Source organism: Camelina sativa, chromosome 20 (genome assembly GCF_000633955.1).
Source record: "Camelina sativa cultivar DH55 chromosome 20, Cs, whole genome shotgun sequence".
Taxonomy (NCBI): Eukaryota; Viridiplantae; Streptophyta; class Magnoliopsida; order Brassicales; family Brassicaceae; genus Camelina; species Camelina sativa.
This window is the reverse complement of record NC_025704.1, coordinates 10928605-10941029: the sequence shown is the minus strand read 5'-3', so window position 1 is coordinate 10941029 and position 12425 is coordinate 10928605. Positions and strand designations below refer to the sequence as shown.

Genomic DNA, 12425 nt, shown 5'->3' with positions numbered 1-12425 from the left:
AGTGAAAAGGTTTTTCTTTTGATAACTGTTTCTAAATCATCCAGAAATCATAAACAGACCAAGGTACACACTGGACTGAAACGAAATACCAGACAGAAGAATGTACAATAACATTATTAGATCTTAATCAGATTACATTGGGTACTCGGTCCAAATGTCCGATGATGTGCTTTGTCTCGTTATGAGTGCACTTTTTCAATAACAACTTTTGCTCAAACTTTATGGGCACAGACACAGAGAATTATATTGTGTTTTAAAACGAAAAAGGATATTCTGCAACCATATCTATGTGGTCATAATCATTTTCACCTACAACAAAAAAAAGGATTAAAAGTGATTTAAGGCTACAACAGAGCTAGATTACCAACGTTCTCTATTCCCTTGATATATATACTAATAAGTAGTCTCTCCACCCAACATTGTTCTGTGTCGATGAAGCAGAAGCAGATACACATTCGCTGTTGTCCATAAGTAGCTGCGAAGGTGATTGTGACGTCCTCGCTTTGGTCTACATTGTATTCATGTCCGCATTTAGCATCCATTCCTGAGGAGAGCTTTCTGGAGCGTCCCGAGGGCTTAGCTCTTTATTAGTTCTCTTGGAACCGAAGAACTTACATCTGATTGAGATTAATTCTTGAACTGCTTCAGCAGTTCTCATCCTATCCCTTGGATACTCTTCAGAACACTTTACTCCCACCTGCAAAACCAGTCTCAACAACTCATCAGTGGCGTTGTTTCCTCCACTGCTTGTGCAACCCGACAATATTGACTTCGTGTAGCTTCGGAGGTTATAATCGCCTGCAAATGATTCATCTGTTGGTTTCTTTCCAGTAAACATCTCCAAAAGTAGAATTCCAAAGCTGTACACATCTCCTTGTATTGATGGTTGGACTCCCATTCCATATTCTGCACATAATTCAAAGAAACAACAGAGACAATGAGTTGGGATAATTCTCAGTTAAACAATACTTTTTGCACATAGATGTTTAATTACCTGGTGCCGCATAGCCAATGGTGCCTCTGACACCAGCAGAACTAAACTTGTCAAGAAAAGATTCTCGATCGTATTTATAGAGGAGCCGAGCCAAACCAAAGTCACTAACATGAGCAGTCAGATCACCGTCTAAAAGAACGTTGCTTGGCTTAACATCACAGTGAGCAACAGGGTCATGACAATGAACGTGCAGATACTCCAATGCGGAAGCCACATCTATTGCTATGTTGAGTTTCTCTGCAAGTGTTAAGGATGTCGAGTGATCTTCTCCCCTTTCCACATCTTCTGACTGCAGCCACATATCCAGACTTCCTTTTGGCATGAACTCATAGACCAGAGCTCTAAATTCATTGCCCTTGGAATCGAGGCTTGAACAAACTGTTATCAGTCTAACAAGGTTACGATGCCGTACACCCTTGAAGGTCTCACATTCCGCCATAAAGCTTTTAGTTGCTCCATGCTTTAGCAGGTTCAGAACTTTAACAGCGACGAGTTTATTCTCAACGCCAAGAAATCCTTTAAAAACATTACCGAAGTTGCCTGAACCAATCAGATTGGTTGGAGAGAAGCCACTTGTTGCACTGTAAAGCTCTTCATAACTTACCTTCTCATGGAACATCCCCAACGTAGTAGAATCAGGTTGGTTACTATCACTGGCATTATCCTTCTTTCTCCTCTTCATAAACCAACACAAATAAGCCACAATTATGATTAGCAAAAGTGAAGCTATACCCAGACCAATACCACAGGCAACTTTCTTTCCAATCGAGAGAGGCTTTCTCTTCCTTGGTGATGCCTGCACAGTGCATGGCTTTAGTTGCATTTCTATGACGCCTCCGCATAGATTTTCGTTTCCAAAAACAGAAACTGTTGAAGCATTTCGAAACACTCCTATCGTTGGCACCCTTCCCTCGAACTTATTCATAGAAAGATTCAGATTTTGCAGCAAAGGAAGGTTAGCCAGATATCGAGGTATGCGGCCAGAGAAATTGTTGTTGGAGAAGTCAACCTTTTTTAGGCTTACCAACCGGCTTATATCTGGAATGGCTCCATCAAACGAATTTCCTTGCATATAGAGAAATTCCAACGAGAGACAACCACCTATAGCTTTTGGGATCTGTCCTGATAATTTGCTGTTCGAAGCACCTAGTCCAACAAGAAGTTTTAACTTTCCAACCTCTTCCGGAAAAGAGCCGGTCAACAAATTGTCAGAAAAATCTATATAAGCGAGAGACGGAATCTTCAGTATTTCCTGAGGTATACTCCCATTCAACCTGTTTGCATCAAGCCATAGGTCTAACAAGTATCGACAACGTCCAAGACTCTGAGGGATTTTTCCGTGGAAACTATTGTTATTCAAATGGAGCTTTTGCAACTGAGACATGTTGCCAAAATAAGATGGTATTTCCCCTGAAATTGCATTTGAATACAGATCCACCACCTGCAATTTCAAAAGCTTCCCGAAAGAGACTGGCAGTCCTCCTGTCAAAAAATTTGTTTCTAAACTGAGTTCTTGCAGGCTTTCAAGATTCCCGATGTCACTAGGAATGGTCCCAGAGATAAGATTTCCTCCAAGGGACAGACTAGTCAACTTGGTGGACATATTGGATATGGAGGCAGGCAGCTCACCTCCAAGTCTATTGTAACCAACATCTAAATGCTCTAACTGAGTGCAGTTCGCCAATGCGCCAATAAATTCAAGATCACTGAACGTATTATTTCCCAGTGAGTTGTTACGAATCCCTAACCACGACAGATTACGTAATTTTCCAAAGCTCAGAGGGATACTTCCTGTCAGGTAATTAGATGATATATCAAACTTTTCAAGGCTTGAGATATTGGTAAGTGTTATGGGAATAGCTCCAGTGAACTGATTCGTTCCCAAAATAAGCCTTCTTAGATTTGGTAGAAGATCGCCAAAGTCAGGCCTAAGGTTACCCGAAAAGAAATTTTCAGCTAGAGATAGATACTCAAGCGAGGAGATGTTGTACAGTGCAGGAGGAAAACCACCAGAAAAACTATTCAGTGATATTTGGAAATATACCATTTGAGTCAATCTAGCTACTTCGTCTGGAATCTCTCCTTCCATATGGTTATATGCAAAGTTAAGTTTCAGGAGTGACGTCAAGTTTCCTAAAGATGCCGGAAAATGTCCCGTAAGGTTGTTTATACTAAGATCCAGTATGGCAAGCTTCGAAAGTGAACCTAGTTCTGAAGGAACGCCATGTCCTAGATGGTTTGACGATAAATCAAGGGTTGACAGTCTAGAGCAGCTAGAAAGACTAGGAGGAATCCTACCTTCGAGAAGATTAAAGCTCATGTTCAAGTATTGGAGCCTAAATAGCATTCCAACCTCCTGAGGGATGGTACTTCCAAAAGAGTTGTCTGAAAGATTAAGTAACCTGAGAAAGGTGAGATTACCAATGGAAGGTGAGATTGCACCGGCCAATTTGAATCCTCCAAGGTTCAGAGTTATAACTCTTTCTTGCTTGCGGCCACATGTGACCCCAATCCAATTGCAAAACGGGGAGGAGTGATTCCATGAGACCAAGACCTCTCTCTTGTTATCAGAAACTTGAGACTTTAACTCAAGCAAAGCTTTCATGTCAGTCTCATTTGAAAACCTGGCTTCAGCAAAGAACACGCTGCAAAGTTGAAGAAACAAGATAGTAGCATGGAAAGCAAGTGAAAGAGACAGCTTCATGTCGCTTATACAAAGATAAAGAAAGGTTTTGCTTATCTTAAAATCAGAAAATGAAAGGCATTTTAAGGTAAGAAAAATCCAAAATACGATTCCATTACTGTCGTGGGTGGGTGGGGCTAGTAAATGCGGTCCAAAACTGAAACTCATTTAAAATGGTCACAAAATCAAAACAAAGTGCGTGGACTTCTACTTTTCATTTTTCAACAGTCAAACTTATTAAGGTGTGTGTGTGTGGTGTGTGTGTGTGTGTGTGTAAACAGAGTAAAAGCTAATTCCAAGTTTGGATTTTTCGAAGTGAATTCAAAGACACTTGATAGAAAACTCTCGTTTGGACAGAGTAGAGACAAAGCATTTCCAAAAACAAAACACATTGGCCGACAACATAGACAACCTCTTGTGATATTAAATATAATCTTGTGTCAATCTAAACATTTATTTTGACAATCATCGCTTCAAAAAGTTTGGATTTTTTCGAAAAACAAATACATCTACGAAAGCGTTGTACATGGAAACAAAAAAAAAAGAGAGGATTTTTACTTAACGATTTTGAGTTTCCTGTATCGGTGCGTTCTCACGGCGACGTCGTCGATCAGTTCTTGTGTTCTAAATTAAACAGAGTTACATATTTTGTCTAACGCCATCGGTTTCTGCAAAATGAGCTCATATTGGGATTTCCTTTGAGTATATGCGCGTCAGTGTGACGATAACAAAGCGTTAGTGTGACAATAACAAAACGGCAAGTAAAAAAAAAAACAGCTTGTAGTTTTTTGAAGTGTTATGTGACTTTCTTTGCTCAAGTTGTTTCTCCACTCACTCTTATCAACTCTCTCAAAATTGTGATAATTAGTGACGAATCTGTTTCTGACTCCAAAACTAATCATTGCAAGATATCATTAATCAGAAGCGTTTTTTCCACTAAAGACAAGCATTGACTTTGTCCCTATGCAAACATTGACCTTGGGACACAGATTTAATAGTTCAAGAAACTCATGTACACAAAGAAAGAGTAAGTAGTGAAAATGATTATAAAAACTACAAAAGAGATATGAGTAGATTATAAAATGTTCTTTATTGATATAAGAAAATGGCTTAGCATTCTTGCAATCGCAATAGTCTTTATGTTTTGAATGAAGCAGAAGCAGATACACATTCACTGTTTCACCATAAGTAGTTATGAAGGTGATTGTGATGTCATCATTTTGGGGTCTAGATTGTATGCACGTCAGCATTTAATATCCATTCCTGAGGATAACTATGCACAACATCCTGAGGACTCAGCTCGGTGGTAGTCATCTCAGAACGGAAGAACTTAGATCTGATTGAGATTAATTCACGTACTGCTTCAGCCATTTGCATCCTATCCCTTGGACATTCTTCAGAACACCTTATTCCCAATTGCAAAACAAGTCTCAACCATTCATCAATGGCGTTGCCGCCTCCACTGCTTGTGTAACCGGACAATACTGACTTCGTGTAGCTGTGGAGGTTATAATCGCCTGCAAATGATTCATCTGTCGGTTTCTTTCCTGTAAACATCTCCAAAAGTAGAATTCCAAAGCTGTACACATCTCCTTGTATTGATGGTTGGCCTCCCATTCCATATTCTGCACACATATTTCAAAGAAACAACAGACACTGAGGTTGGATAATACATAGTTAAACAATACTTTTTGCATATAGATGTCTACTAACCTGGTGCGGCATAGCCAATAGTGCCTCTGACACCGCCAGAACTAAACTTGTTCAGAAAGGATTCTCGATCAAACTTATACAAGAGCCGAGCCAAACCAAAGTCACCAACATGAGCAGTCAGATCATCGTCTAGAAGGACATTGCTTGGCTTAACATCACAGTGAGCTACAGGGTCATGACAATGAACGTGCAGATACTCCAAAGCGGAAGCCACATCTATTGCAATGTTGAGTTTCTCTGCAAGTGTTAAGGATCTCGACTGATCGTCTCCCCTTTCCACATCTTCTGGCGGCAGCCACATATCCAGACTTCCTTTTGGCATGAATTCATAGACCAGAGCTCTGAATTCATTTCCCTTGGAATCGAGGCTTGAACAAACTGTTATCAGTCTAACAAGGTTACGATGCCGTACACCTTTTAAGGTCTCACATTCCGCCATAAAGCTTTTAGTTGCTCCATGCTTCAAGAGGTTCAGAACTTTAACAGCGACGAGTTTATTCTCAAGGCCAAGATATCCTTTAAAAACATTACCAAAATTGCCTGAACCAATCAGATTGGTTGAAGAGAAGCCATTTGTTGCACTATCAAGCTCTTCATAACTTACCTTTTCATGGAACATCCCCAAAGTTTTAGAATCAGGTTGGTTACTATCACTGGCATTCTTCTTCTTTCTCCTCTTCATGAACCAACACAGAGAAGCCAAAATTATGATTAACAAAAGCGAAACTATACCTATACCAACACCAATACCACTGACAAATTTCTTTCTAAGTAAAAGAGGCTTTTTCTTCCTTGGTGGTGCTTGCAAAATGCATGGTTTTAGTTGCATTTCTCTGACGCCTCCGCATAGATTTTTGTTTCCAAAAACAGAAACTGCTGTAGCATTTCGAAACACTCCTGTCGTTGGCACACTTCCCTCGAACTTATTCATAGAAAGATTTAGATTTCGCAGCAAATGAAAATTGGCTAGATATTGAGGAATGCAGCCAGAGAAATTGTTGTTGGAGAAGTCAACAATTTTTAGGCTTACCAACCGGCTTATATCTGGAATGGCACCATCAAACGAATTTCCTTCCATATAGAGAAATTCCAACGAGAGACAATCCTCTATGCTCTGTGGCATCTGTCCTGATAGTTTGTTGTTCGAAGCACCTAGTCCAACAAGAAGTTTTAACTTTCCAACCTCTTCCGGAAAAGAGCCGGTCAACAAATTGTCTGACAAATCAATGTAGGCGAGAGATGGAATTTGCAGTATTTCCTGAGGTATACTCCCATTCAACCTATTTGCATCAAGCCATAGGTCTAGCAAGTATCGACAACGTCCAAGACTCTGAGGGATTTTTCCGTGGAAACTATTGTTATTCAAATGGAGCTTTTGCAACTGAGTCATGCTGCCAAAATAAGATGGTATTTCCCCTGATATTGCATTTGAATACAGATCCACCACCTGCAATTTCAAAAGCTTACCGAAAGAGTCTGGCAGTCCTCCTGTCAAAAAATTTGTTTCTAAACTGAGTTCTTGCAGGCTTTCAAGATTCCCGATGTCACTTGGAATGGTCCCAGAGATAAGATTTCCTCCAAGGGACAGACTAGTCAACTTGGTGGACAGACTGGATATGGAGGCAGGCAGCTCACCTCCAAGTCTATTGTCCCCAACATCTAAGAACTCTAATTGAGTGCAGTTCGCCAATGCAGCAATAAATTCAAGACCACTGAAAGAGTTATTCCCCAGAGCGTTATTACTCATCCCTAACCACCACAGATTACTTAATTTTCCAAAGGACAAAGGGATACTTCCTGTCAGGTAATTATATGAGATATGAAACCTTCCAAGGCTTGAGATATTGCCAAGTGTTAAGGGAATAGCTCCGGTAAACTGATTTTCTCCTAAAAGAAGTATACTTAGGTTTGGTAGAAGATCACCAAAATCATCCCTAAGATTACCCGAAAACCTATTGGTGGCTAGGGATAAATACACAAGTGAGGAGATGTTGTACAATGCAGGAGGAAAAACACCTGAAAATTGATTCACTGCTGCTTGGAAGTACACCATTTGGGTCAATCTAGCGACATCATCTGGAATCTCCCCATCCATATGGTTATATGCAAAGTCAAGTTCCTGGAGTGATGTCAAGTTTCCTAACGATAAGTGGAATTGTCCCGTAAGGTTGTTTTGCTCCAGAAACAGAATGACAAGCTTAGAAAGTGAACCAAGTTCTGAGGGAATGTTATGTCCAAGCTGGTTTGACGACAAATCAAGGTTCAACAGTCTAGAGCAGTTAGAAAGACTAGGCGGAATCCTTCCTTGGAGAAGATTATAGCTCATGTTCAAGTACTGAAGCCTATGTAGCATTCCCACCTCTTGAGGGATGGTACTTCCAAAAGAGTTGTCCCCAAGATTAAGTAATCTGAGAAAAGAGAGATTACCAATGGAGGGTGAGATGGTACCGGCCAACTTGAATCCACCAAGGTCCAGACTTATAACTCTTCTTTCTTTGCGGCCACATAAGACCCCAATCCAATTGCAATATGAGGAGGAGTGATTCCATGAGGACAAGACCTCTCTCTTGTTTTCAGAAACTTGAGACTTGAACTCAAGCAAAGCTTTCATGTCAGTCTCATTTGAAAACCTGAACTGACCAAAGACCACGCTGCAAAAATGAAGTAACAAGATAGTAGCATTGAAAGCAAGTGAAAGCTTCATCTTAGCTTATACAAAGGTAAAGAAGGGTTCTGCTTCTACCTTAAAACCAGAAAATGAAAGGAATTTTAAGGTAAAGAAGAAGCAAACCCGAAAACGTGATCCCATTACAGTCGTGGGGGCAAAATTAAATGCGGTCCAAACTCATTGACAATGGTGACAAACGTTGAATATATTGAGATATCTTTTACTTTTCAACAGTGAAGGCCATACCAACTTATTAACGTGTGTGTGAGTAAAACAGAGTATAAAGCCAAAGTATTTCCACGAAAGAGCACAAATTGGCCGACATACATACACAACCCTCTTGTCATCTTCGTTAAAGTCTTTGTGTCAATCATCTTCTCAAACTTTTATTTTGACATATCATAATTCCTGGTTAATAATAAGACATTTTGATAGAGACTCTCATCCAAGAAAAATGCAACCTTTACTTGTTGTTGTAAACTTGTGCAAGTAAATAGAAATAAAAAGATGATTTTTTCTTTTTTTGTTACCTACAATTTCGAGTTTTCCTGGGTCGGCTCGTTCTCGCATTCAATAGCTGTGTCATAAACCTCTGTAAAGAGCGTCCGATAATTTGAGGAAAGCCTTAGTTTCTTGCAAAATCAACTCAGATTGGATCTTCCGGCGCGCCATGATCAGAAGAATTTGTAGAAATCTGATGAGTGAGTTTGGAACTTCGAAGGTGTGCGTCACATTGACGGTAGAAAATTGTGGTGTTTATGATTGACTAAAACGCCGAGTAGTTCTTCTTCGAAAGGAGACAAAGTAAAGACTACTTGTAGTTTTTGTTATCTCACATGAGAAAACGGGTTTTTAACAATACTATTCCTAAAAGATTTTTGTATTATTTTTTCATATTTAAAACAGTCATTAAAATATTTAGAATCCTACTTTTAAATTTCCAAATAAATAGTAATGAAATTCTCTTCTTCTTTTTTTTTTTCTTCTTATCATTAACAAACATTATTTGCCTTTAAATCTGGATAGCACTGATGACAACAGCACTAATACAAACATTTTAGTTATATACTTATATGTCAAGATCCATATCATTTCATTTATATAACTTTAAAAAAGATATTAAAAAGTATAATAAGATAGTGCACCAAAATCTGACTGATTATATCACACATTAAATTTTTTTAAAGATATTTTGTATTATAAAAGGTAACTTATCCAAGCTACAGCTTACAAATTTGATAAATATATGTGTCTATATATGATGTAAATGAATTATTAAATTTTAAAAAATTATTCAATTTCATTTGGAGTGTATCTATAATGATATTTAGTCCTTTTTCCTACAAAATTTCATGTTTTTTTCTTTATTTGCAATTAAAAAAAAACAATCTAAATTTGGATCCTGAACATTTGTATAAATGGATACATATCGAAACCATCGTTCTTAATTGACCGTATCATTCATACATTACTAGCTTCGGCCATTGAAGTAAGTTGTTTCTTCGTTGTTTCATTGTTCACAAGCCATTTAACATGTTAAGAAGAATTTATGAACTAGCAGTTTGTTCATGTTTGTTAATCTTAGCCAGTTTTCATTGTCTGGTAACTTTCGTTTTGTTTACAAGTTTTGATGCTACAGAGAGGCTCTAACAACTTTTTTCTTCTTTCTAATACATATGAATTACAATAATTTTTTTCTGATTAAATTGATGATGAGACCCTGGACACTTATGGTTTATAAATGTCACAGGACATGGATCCTTTTACTGAGGCTGATACTGTTATTCAGGTCATTACGTACTAATTATCCACTTAATTAAACTGCGCTATTCTTGGTTACTTAACTGAGAAAATAAAAAAAACCATGATTCGTCATGCTCAAAATTGAATCAGGCTACACGAGACACTGGAGCCCTTAGAGAACGGGAGGCTACAAAGAAAACTATTGAAGAAACATTTCCTGTCAGTAATGAGACACTCTAGTATTGGTAGAGTATATACTAAAAAATATTTATTCATATAATTTTATCTTTGGTGTGAATCAGGAAAACCAGGAAGTACTAGTGAAATTCATCTCACAAAACCTTGGATATGATGGAGGCAAGCCTGTTGCTGCATATGTCATTTACAAATGTCTCATCCGCTGGAGATCATTTGAAGACAAAAGAACCAACATCTTTAACCGTATTGTTCAAATGATTGCTTCGGCCATTGAAGTACTAAGCTGGTTCTTTCTTGTTTCATGGTTACCTATAACATATTTCTAAAACCCCGAACGTTGATAAGATTTTAGAATACTTAAACATGTTGAAGTAAGTTGTCTTTCGTTACAGGTCCCAGATAATAACGAGGTTTTGGCGTATTGGTTATCTAATTTAGCCACGTTGTTTTTCCTACTGCGACGCATGTCCACAAATGCTACAACACCAGTGTCCGGAGTAAGAAGCTGCAAATCATTCTTTCTTTTTAATCTGCCTTAACGGGTGTTATCCTCAGTTGTGTCTTGTGTCTTACAATCCAAATAGGGATTCCAGCAGAAGCTTATTGTATTCATCGAGAGGATATATGGAATGATCAGAGATAATCTAGAGAAAGAGATCCTTCCTCTCCTTGAGTTGTGTATCCAGGTTACTTATCTATTGATCTTTTGTGTTTATATATAGCTAGCTTTAATTATTGATCCGCCTATATACTTTTATCGATTAATTTATCAGACTTAGTGGATAACACAGAAACCAGGGACGATAGAAGAAAACACACAACCTCTAGTTCCTCACTGGCTTAGTATTGTGGAAAGCCTAAACAGTTACCTGAATCTAATGAAAGCAAACAATGTGAGTCTGATGATCCATTAGAAAAAGAAAAAAAGAACAAGAGTAAAACTTCACGTTTTGGGTTTCCAATTTGAGACAATCTATTGAGCAATGATGATTTACATGATTCAGGTTCCACCTTTTTTAGTTAGCAAAATATTCACACAAGTATTCAGCTTCATCAATGTTCAACTTTTTAACAGGCATGCTCACTTGTAATCAGTCCTCTTTGTCTCTTTCTTTTAACTCAGTTTTCTTTCTTGGTTGACTCAAAGATCGGTAATAAATTAACTTGTGTAGTTTTCTTCTACGTCGTGAGTGTTGCTCATTAAGCCATGGGGAGTACGTTGAAGCAGGTTTGGCTGAACTGAACAAATGGTGTGTAGAGGCGACCGATGAAGTAAGCCACAAGCTAAGTTTGCCACACTTTTGCCTCTAATCCACATGTTCATCCCAAAAAATGACTTATCGTTTCAATTTATAATTACAGTATGCTGGCTTAGCTTGGGACGAGTTGAGGCATATCAGGCAGGCTGTTGGTTTCTTGGTGAAATTCTTAGTTTATGCTATATATGTTACTCCTTATATGCTTCCATTACATTGTTTGCTTATGTAAACTAATAACTTTTTGGCTCTCTGTTTAGGTCATTCGTGAAAAGCCGAAAATGACCTTAGAAGAAGTAACAAGAGAACTCTGTCCGGTATTTAGCCTCGCTCTTCTACTAGGTTAAATCCGTCTCTTACTAACTACTGAAAATTGTAAGTTGTTTTTTTTTTTCTTGTTTCAGATGCTAAGTATACTGCACTTATACAGAATCAGCACAATGTATTGGGATGGCAAATATGGCACTTGGAGTGTTTCTTCAGATGTATGTTTCACTTTTACATAACTAAGCTTTGTTTTTCCCCTAGATAATGTTATTGACTATGTTTTTTTCCAAAACTGAATAGTTTGTTACAAATATGAGGGCTATGATTCCAGAGGACTGGAATCCCGTAACCAGTCCCTTCCTTTTGGACAATGACTCGAGGTAACTTAAGCTTATTTTGTGGTAAAATCTCTTTGTACCCTTGTCATTACTCAACTAACGTGAGGGAATCAATCAAAACACAGCATTCCATTCACTGTGGAGGATATGTCAAAGTCTATGGAACAAGTGGATGTAAACTACTCTGAAGCCCCTCCTCATTTGATCAACGACGATTTTGATCAGCTTCTTTACTCACTCGGGCAGAAAGTGGCATAGGAGTGTTTGATGTAGTACTCTTGCCCTAAAGCGTGTATTCATTCTTCCTTTTTCCGGGACGGATTCTGTTTTAGTTCTTCAATTGCTGGTTTGAGTGTTTAATTTGTTGCAATAATGGAACTATGGTTTGTTTTAAATTTTTAATTTGATGTCTGATACTAAAAAAAACACCTAAATCTTTGGAAACGAATTTTGAGTCTATTCTCATCTTAAGCTCCAAGTATCTTCATCGATTTGTGGTACGATTGACATCATATTGGATCTCCCCCTAACATCTATATCCATAGTTTGTTGTATCAAACACCAC

At 38.2% G+C, this 12425-nt stretch overlaps 3 protein-coding genes across 3 annotated transcripts; 1 reads left to right on the top strand and 2 right to left on the bottom strand.

Moving 5' to 3' along the window:
- On the bottom strand, nt 165–3722 carry LOC104770423 (LRR receptor-like serine/threonine-protein kinase EFR). Its single transcript, XM_010494851.2, has 2 exons — nt 995–3722; nt 165–906 (listed from the first exon to the last, which is right to left on the bottom strand). The coding sequence occupies exons 1-2, from the start codon at nt 3696–3698 to the stop codon at nt 509–511; spliced, it is 3102 nt and encodes a 1033-aa protein (XP_010493153.1). The 5' UTR covers nt 3699–3722; the 3' UTR covers nt 165–508.
- LOC104770422 (LRR receptor-like serine/threonine-protein kinase EFR) lies at nt 4704–8898 on the bottom strand. The gene is made up of 2 exons (XM_010494847.2): nt 5391–8898; nt 4704–5302 (listed from the first exon to the last, which is right to left on the bottom strand). Exons 1-2 carry the CDS (start codon nt 8092–8094, stop codon nt 4905–4907), a joined length of 3102 nt encoding a protein of 1033 aa, XP_010493149.1. The 5' UTR covers nt 8095–8898; the 3' UTR covers nt 4704–4904.
- LOC104772401 (myosin-17-like) lies at nt 9812–12237 on the top strand. Its single transcript, XM_019241843.1, has 13 exons — nt 9812–9847; nt 9952–10020; nt 10104–10274; nt 10392–10496; nt 10584–10685; nt 10791–10892; nt 11004–11074; nt 11172–11271; nt 11362–11418; nt 11516–11572; nt 11660–11740; nt 11823–11902; nt 11986–12237. The coding sequence occupies exons 1-13, from the start codon at nt 9812–9814 to the stop codon at nt 12116–12118; spliced, it is 1164 nt and encodes a 387-aa protein (XP_019097388.1). The 3' UTR covers nt 12119–12237.